Source organism: Pholcus phalangioides, unplaced genomic scaffold (assembly GCF_987345545.1).
Source record: "Pholcus phalangioides strain wild (caught in Gottingen) unplaced genomic scaffold, Ppha-v1.0 ptg000015l_1, whole genome shotgun sequence".
NCBI classification, from domain to species: Eukaryota; Metazoa; Arthropoda; class Arachnida; order Araneae; family Pholcidae; genus Pholcus; species Pholcus phalangioides.
This window is the reverse complement of record NW_028301608.1, coordinates 113895444-113904689: the sequence shown is the minus strand read 5'-3', so window position 1 is coordinate 113904689 and position 9246 is coordinate 113895444. Positions and strand designations below refer to the sequence as shown.

Below are 9246 nucleotides of genomic sequence, written 5' to 3'. Positions count from 1 at the left end.
AAAAATTTCCATGAGTACACAAAAATAATTCGTCTGTCAGTTATTCGTATCCTTATTTATCCAGCAATTCCCTTTCTTCGCAGAATTTACTTTTGCCATAACTTCAATCAGCTGTTAAAAACTCAATAAAAAATAAGCATATATAGATTATGCCCACTCAGGCGAGGGTGGTTGATTAATCCCCATATGCTTACTTCTATATGCTTATTACCTACAGATTCTATTTCTTTCAATATTTGCTTCATTCATTTTTTGTTTCTTTTTCCATTGCACGAAAAAACATCAATGTCATCCGCCAGCTTCAATCCAAAAATCATGCTGAAACTGGAAACTCTGTATGTAGTAATCTTATCAATATTTGAATTCAAATTCAGAATTCGGATGTAGAGTTGAGAAGCTGGTTTGTTTTCAGCATTTATCATCGTATTTCCGAGGAGACTGCTGAACCTTTTAATCTTTGAATGAAATAAAGTTATAAAATTGTTTTGTTATAAAAGTTTTTTGTTTTTTTCAATCATGAAAGTATTACAGTCTGTGCTCGTTATAACGGCCCACGTAATAGCGACCATTCTATTACAACGACCGGTAGGATAAGTCCCAAACGTTTTCGTAAAATGACTATCATATATGTTTTATTTTCGATATAACGACCCTCCCAATATAATGTCCATTTTCGACGGGACGGGACGGGGGTCGTTATAAGAGTCGACTGTATTACAATTTCAATAAAGAAAAAAGTTTTTATCAGATAAATATTTCACATACATAAAAGACAATTTTTGTAAATGAATTGAATTGGAGAAAATAATTTTAATCTTTTTGTTAATCTAATCAAGATTTTTTTTCTTAAACTGATGCAGTTCATAACTTTATTAGTTACGTTCTAGTGAAAACTATTTTTTATAGCTCGAAAATTATGAAAGTTAATAAGTAATATTGATAGTATTTACGGTTATGCAACAACAAAATTTTACTTTATTGCAACAACAAACTGTTACGAAAATTATGTAAATAGTCCTTATTTATCATTGATTATCCCATTTTCGCCTATAAATAGCTCAAATAGTCATTGTCTTGTGTAAAAATGAAAATAACGCATTTCTATGTAAATCTCGCCAAATTGGCGGCAAACTGTTATAATTTGGCGACGTCATGACGCCAAACAAAGAAAAACATCTTTCCAGAAGCTTCCCGAACATTTGCGCCTCCAGAGCGGAACTAGAGAGCATTTGTTGAGTTCTTGAAGACGAGATCTCTTGTACGTGAGAGAAGTCGCCTGTGTCGAGCGTGTTTCGTCAAATCTCTGCTTGTAGATACGTGTAAATAGCTATTTGAAATGAATATATGAGGTCCTGCATTTTGTTTCAGCCACTGCTCATTTCAAGAACTTGTGTGAGAGGCATTATTCGGAATAATATATTTCTGAGCAGAGCCAATAATCAATGAACAAACGAAAAGAACGTCCAGCAGCAGCTTCCAAACAAATTCAGTACCACGTCCTGCAACGGGATCTCAACCAATAAGTCGGAAAAGATTTGCTCAGCTGATCATCGCAGCCGAGAAAGAGTTCTTATGTAAGAACACCTAGTTGGAGTAAACGAGAAAGCTTCGTCTGAAAAAAAATTTATCAAAGCATTAAATGAAAAATTAATAATAAAACTGATGAAATAGAAAATGGCTTCCTGGACAAGGGCTGGATGCAAAAGCATAAGCACGGTCACACACACGCGCTCACATCACAAGAAAAGACTTGGCATAACAGGAAATGAAAGTGAATAATACTTTTATAAGTGAGCCTAATTGAAAAAAAAAATCAATTTGGCTCTGTGTGTGAATACAATTCAGGATTTATTTGTAAAATTATTCAGTTCATAATTTGATTATTTGCATTCTGGTAGAATTTGCTTTTAAACCTTCAAAATTGTGAAAGTTGTTGCATAATATTAACAGTATTTACTGTTATACATTAATGGATTTTTGTGTGATTTCTGGTTCAAAATACGCGAACAAAAATTCAACCCTCCTATACACCCTACATGCATAAATGGGCAAGTTGCTACTCACTGTAGATATTTTTTTTAACCTCAGGGGAATTGAGCCGTAACTTAAAGGATTGCGCAATTTTTTCTAGTGAATTCAGGGAGTCAAGTCCTGATTTAAAAAAGGATTGAAAACTCAGTGAATTGTCATTTATACTTTGAATGATGGAAGAAAAATTGCAACACCAGTATAACACGATGCACCCATATTTCTGAGAACTCAAACATGTTATGCCTACGCATATACTCACAGCACGTGGTCGGTACTTACAAATTCGTCAGAAATTCGCACTGAATGTTTAAGAGGTGCACGTCCTGTCAAGTAGTAGTCGTTATGCTCGCATTAGTTTCCTGTGCGGATAATGCTCAGTTTGGCATTCCCTTTTGAAATTCTTTGGGCGCGGTAGCCCGGTCGATAAGATTCTCGCCTAAAGTACCAAAGGATGTTTAGAGGTGTCGCGAGTTCGATACCCAGTTCGTCCTTGTCAGAAAACTTTCCTGACACAGGGGTACAACAAAAAACGGCGACTTGACCGCAGCAAAAATTGCTACCGCAGGGAGTCAGTCCCCCATCGAGGGGTTAGCGCACCAACCTCTCGATGAGTATGAAAAACAAGCCTGCCGTTCGGAATCGGCAATAAATTGTAGGTCCCGGTTTAATTAGCCCTCGTGGGCAGAAAATGACCGTGGTGCGATAAAAATGATCAAATTGAAATTCTTTCGTGGAATTTTGAACTCTCTATATGTATATAGAACCATGTTAAAACGGGAATACTTTCTTGATAACATGAAGTAATGCCAAAAAAAGAGAAATAAAAAAATGATACTAAAGAAACAACAAAAGATAAATAGATGGGATATTTGAAGAAAAAAAAAACGAATTCAGAAGATTCCGAAACTTTTTCACTCTGTTATAACCATCACGCGATATATTTTTCAATTTTTTCGCTCAAAAAAATTATGTATTTTTTATTATCTCTTTATTTCTATCTAGAAGATTATTTACTCACTATATCCTTTAAAAGTCGATGAAAATGGACTCCTTGGATACTCGCCAGAGGGTAATATAGTACGATATGTAACAGCGGTGTAGTATCTAGAATGGTAAGCATCGGGATACATTGAAGAAACTTTCATATCCACATAGTGCCAAGAGAATTGACATAATTGTATCGTGGGAAAAATATTTCAATAGGGGCTCAATTTAACCATTTCAAACGCCGATGCCATTAATGTATGGGTTGCATTTTCTCAGAATTTTTTCTTTTGACTTTTTTAAGCACTGAGTTAGAGAATTGTGTAAGTATTGAGTTGGAAATATGGTGAATATGAAATTTGCGGGCACATTCATCAAAGAGTAGCACTTGAAGTTGAACTTTCAGTGGGATTTTAAGATGACTTCCAGGAGAAAGAACCTCCGGGAAAAGTGTGATTTATTACATAAACTTTACAATTAAATTCTGGAAAAAAATGTACGTAAAGATGGATATAACCTGCATCATCTTGACTGAAAATACTTGAACGAAGCGAATTATCGCTTCACAAAGAAAATAAATAAAAATTAAATCGAAAGTTTGAAAAAAAATAAAGGTTTTGCTGGCATTCATGTTTTAATGTATTTTTTGAGTATCGAAAATGCACAAAAACCTTCAAAATAAAAATAAAAAATTAAGAAAAAATGAATGCTAGGATCTGAAAGGGTTAAATAACGAAGATCTTCAATTCAAAAACGAGAATTTCTCGAGAAAATTCCCTCTCTTTTCTTTTTTCATCACTCAGTACGTGATGATGTTTTGAAAACTTTTTTTTTTTCAAAATTCATCACACCGAACAATAACGTTATTCAAAGCAGGACGTTATCACCACAGTACAACGCCCCGTCTACACGCGCCGCTATTTCGCCCATTAAAAATACGATCCCAGGAGAGATGAACAGCGATGCGTACATACATTTCTGAGCAGAGTCAATAGCCAATGAACAAATGAAAAAAAAAAAAACGTGCAGCAGCAGCTTCCAAAGAAATTCAATATCATGTCCTGAAACGGGATCTCAACCAATTAGACGGAAAAAATTTGATCAACGCATCCAAGGAAAAACTACCCATTGGAGGAATCAGAAAGTTTCGTTTCTGAAAAAACAAATAGCGAGATAGAGAAAAAAAAAATATATATATATACACACACACACACACACACACATGTATATATATAATATAATAATAATAAGCTTGACGAAGTAGGCAATGTTCTCTTGGTCGAGTGCTGAATGCAAAAACAGCAGAAGCAGCAGCACGCTGCACACATCTCACGCACTCGCTAACAGAGCAGCACGAGAAAGGCTTTGACACAATGTGAAATGGACCTAATTTAAATATTTATAAATGATTCTAATTGAAAAAAATATATAAATTTTGCTCTTTATAAATACAATCCAGGTTATATTTATAAACTTTTGAAGCTCATAGTTTGATTATGTGCATTCTGGTAAAAAATTATTTTTTAAAACCTCTAAAAAAGTATGGAACTTAATATGTAATATTCATTACATAAACGATTATACAAAAATGAGAAACTTTTAAGCAATTTACCTCCCTTAATCATCCAAATACGAATTAAATCCCCGAAAAACTGCTTTGAAGAAGTTTTGTTCGAAAACGGAACTTTTTTTAGACAAAAAACTTCCCGTATTTTTTTCTCTTTTCATTACATAATTTTTTTCTTTCAGAAACCATGTGTTTTATTTAATGCATTACACAGAACAAGAACATCATCCAAAGCAGGACGTTATGACCACAGTGCAACGCCCCGTCTACACGCACCGCTGTTTTTTCGTACTAAAAATATTCCCAGAATGAACAATATATATATTGAGTCAATAATCAATGAACAAACAAAAAGAACGTGTCGCACCAGCTTCCAAACAAATCCAATACCATGTCCTGGAACGAGATCACAACCAATAAGATGGAAAAGATTTGGTCAGCTGATCATCGCATCCGAGAAAAACTCCCCGTTGGAGGAAACGAGAAAGTTTCGTCTCTGAAAAAAAAATTTATACGTAAATAATAAAATCGACGAATTAAGTAGGCAATGGCCCCTGGCCGAGCGCTGGATGCAAAAGCAGCAGCAGCAGCACGCGGCACACGTCACATGCACTCGCTCACTCACAGCACAGCACGAGAAAAGACTTGACTCCCTCCTTTTCATTTCTGATCACGACACCGGTGAAAACACACGTGTGTTTCTCTTCTCTCTCTCTCTCTCTGTGTGTCTATCTCTGCCTCGAGGCAATTACAAAACACTCCACTGGCAATTGATCATCATACCTGATCAGGCTTTGCTCGTTCCCACCAACAAAAAGAAGAGCACGTGGATATATTCACAATTTTTTTTCTTTTATCATTTATTGCCTGTCATGTGGATGATCGCTGCCCGAATTCCAAAATGAGTCTGGGCAATCATGAATCCAGTGAAAAGAACAATGTTTTCCCTCCTGATTGAACCGATTTCAAGTGTTTTTGATACAATATGGACCACGTGCATGATAATATCGATGTGAATCATCTTCTTCAAGAAAGATTGGATTTCTCTGATTGCAAGAAAAAAATTGTGTGAATCATGATTGATGTTTTCAGAGCGAGACCATGTTGTTCCGAGCTTAGAATAATTGTATTTATAGTTCAGTGTTTCGTGATGTTCGATTTTGTGTGTTGTGATACGTTTACTGTTGGATATTTGACGGACATCGGCGGAACGAATTCGCAAAGGCAGGGCCTAGTCATTTCTGGAGCCGTGAGTTACGCGATCGAGAGGGTCAATAATGATACGACGTTACTTAATGGACATAAATTGAAATTGATTTATAACGATACGCAAGGTGACACGTTGATAGGTACCAGGGCCATCATTTACCAGTGGCGGGAAGGAGCCGTTGCGTTTTTCGGGCCCGAAGACTCGTGTGAAGTCGAGGCTACCGTCGTGGCATCACTGAATTTGCCCATGATATCATACGTGAGTACACATTCATTTAACACTATCTATCAATAAATACAAATAGAAATATTATTTTGAAACAAAAAGTTTTGCAGCATAAAAAATGTGTAAAATATATATTTAAAAAAAACCATATTCCGCAATAGCAACAAAAACTGATGAACTTTAAGTATATAAAATAACATTTTTCATAAAAGTTATAATTATTTTATAGTTATACGTAAATTTCAGTGTATATAAAGTTTATGTGAAAGTGCGTTATAACATGGAAAAATATGTTTAAATATGTTAAAAGAATAATGAAATAAATAAATTTAATCATTTACATATTATGCTTGTTTGAAGCTTCAAAAAAGTACCGATATTGCAAGATATTTTAAGGTAATTAAAAAGGGAGAAAAATTGCTCGAGAAACTTGAATGTGTAAATAGAATCAGTTTTCCATAAATCCCATTCACGTTTGATTTTTTTTTTAAATTAAAACGCAATATACATGAAATAGTTTTGCTTTCAATGAATAAATGTGTAAAGGCATACGAAAGTTTATCTATGAAATTGTTTAGTCTACATTAATATTAAAGTTTCGTATAATTAAACTTAGAAACAAACAAAAAGAAATACGAACCAGAACCAATTCCAAAAAGTGAAAGAAAAGGAAATCTTGGAAAATACAATAAAATATGACCTAATAAAATCTCTACTGAAATATCTAAACTGAATTTCACGTTATCAAATTTTTGAAATTAACGTAAATGAAAGGTGCCTCTGTCGGTGAAACTATCAAGAAATTGGAAATTTATTTCCAAGTTAACTAATCATGAAAAAGAAACTATTTATTCACGAAAACATTTGTAGTAGTTTATTACGTAGAGCAAGTTATTAAAGGTGTTGAACTAATGACATAAAACCGCAGAAACTCGTGTCACGGAGACTGGAAATGTTCTGAGGTAAAAATTTGCATAATGGCATTTTCTACAGTTTTCTTGATATTCTTCCAGATTGTTCTGCAGTAGTGCTGATTGCTCTGCAACACACACTGCGGGTTTTGGTGTATTCTGCTTTTGGGAATTTTTCGCATTCTAGCAGTTATAATTTCAATCCCGCAATTATATTTTCATTAAAGCCAGAGACTTCCCCCCTCACCGATGTATTATTTAGAAGAAAGTCTTGGATTTTTTTAAATATTTTCAATCCTGCATCTGGCCCAAGGATATTATATTGTTAAATCTTGACCTTACCCCTTCCCTTATTTAGTCTATGAATGTTGTTTTGTTTTTGCCGTTCATTTTTAGTCAATTTTTTTGTTTTAACAGCCATAGTCCTCCCCTTTCTGGCGACGTGTTGCCGATTTTTTTGAAATAAAGTATCTTACATCAATTTCAATCTCATTCTGATTCCATAAGAAACGGTCCCATAATCTTTAAACGATATCAAATGTCGAGGAAATGCTGAGAAAAAAATTCCACGAAAATTATGCGACTCAGAGAAGTATCTGTTTGGCATTTTATATAGCAAGAAACGCATTATATGGAAGAATAAGACAGTTATTTGTACTGGTGAAAAATTAATTTACTCATTGTTATTAATATTACTGAAATTTTGATTTTCTTCTCTTTGAAAATTCAGCTAAAGTACAAACATGGATTTCTTGAAACACAGTTATCTTTTGAAATCTAAGTTTGTGGTCACGTAGAATATGAATAGAGTAAAATGTGAGAACTACTTGGAGTTTTCAACCACATTGTACATAAGTCAAATAAAAAAAAATATTCAAACACCAAATTTTTTAGTACATAAAAGTTTATAAAAAATCGGTGATTAATAATTGTTATAAATGCACTGATAATTATATTATTATTATTGCATCGACCAGTAACGTTTGAAACATCCCACTTAGTTTATAACTCGAAACACCCAGTTTTATTCAGTTGCAAAACCCATAAAATTCTTTTCATCTTTCATAAAATAGAAATATTTTATTTGAAATGAGAGAGTATTTGATATACATATATATATATATTAGAAATAAATAAATTCAATTAAGAGTATCAAAATTCTATTATCATATGTTTTTTTTTAAATATTAAATCTGAACTCGATAAAATTGATTTTGATCGTGTATTTACCAAGATAATGACCCTATAGTAAAATAAAAAGACATTAATACGGAACCTATTTGTTTTATAAATGCTTCGTGATTTTATTTACGCGTATTATGTTGTGTCTAGACCTAGTTTTTCCTGTATTTGAATCGGTAAATCAAGAATGGTGTTTTATCACATGCCGTGTACGTAGTTGTTTGTTCGTCGGTGGGTTTCCTGGATTTGCATGCGAATCATTTGTAAGCCCTACATTCATCTCGATTCATGTCTAAAAAAAGAAATCTCGTATTTTTATATTGACATAGAACAGTTGTCAACATCCACATTTTTTTTCTTCCATTTCGAAGCAGTTATTGTCATTATTTTAAAACTTGATGTTTGCATTCGCTTGCGTATCCCTACTAGTCTGTGCGTAAAATAAAATTATGTTTTGGTGAGCATATAAATAAAGGACAGCTGACCTCCAAGAGCGAAAAACATCTGTTTTGGGGTAATCTTTTTAACATCGCAAAATACTAAATATAAAAATAGAATTAATTACAGAATTCTGTGAGAAAACTAAATTGAAGATAACTTTTAATGGTATTATTTGCCTGTTATAGACGATTAATAGCCCCTTTATCCAATAATCCCCACAATTATCCAATAATCAAGTCCTCCATGAACAGATTATATGCTTACGGTACAAAAGGTAGTCAAAAGTCTGAGAATAGATAGTGAGCAAAAAAATGAACTACATTCAAATGATAACGTGCTACCCAAAACGCCAAACACTTTTCTCTAAAGTGAAAATTTGGCAATCGAACCTACGTCGGGAACCATCAAAGAAAAATATTTGAAACATCCCTTGATGATTAGAATTGCAGAGATGATTAGAATTGCTTAACCCTTCTATGGCCCAGTGTATATATGAATATACACTGCAAATATATGGTATAACAAAAAAAAGACCCACTATACCAATTTCTTCTGTTTTGTTTGGGTATTTTAGAAATTACATCTTTTAATGTCATTTCAGTAGTAAACAGAATGTGGCTACATTAAGTGCAACACTTTTTTTTTCTAAAAAGAGCTGATTCCTTGTCAGTGTTTTTTTGAGAGCTGCTGAAATT

The 9246-nt window shown here is 33.5% G+C and overlaps 1 protein-coding gene across 1 annotated transcript in view; it reads left to right on the top strand.

The window, feature by feature from the left end:
• Positions 1-5528: 5528 nt before the first annotated feature.
• The window catches only part of LOC149077630 (receptor-type guanylate cyclase Gyc76C-like), a 245037-nt gene continuing 241319 nt past the window's right edge, over positions 5529-9246 (top strand). Inside the window, exon 1 of the mRNA XM_089245179.1 lies at positions 5529-6050. Coding sequence (XP_089101305.1) covers positions 5658-6050 — 393 coding nt within the window. The 5' untranslated portion in view covers positions 5529-5657. The remainder of the gene's footprint in view (positions 6051-9246) is intronic.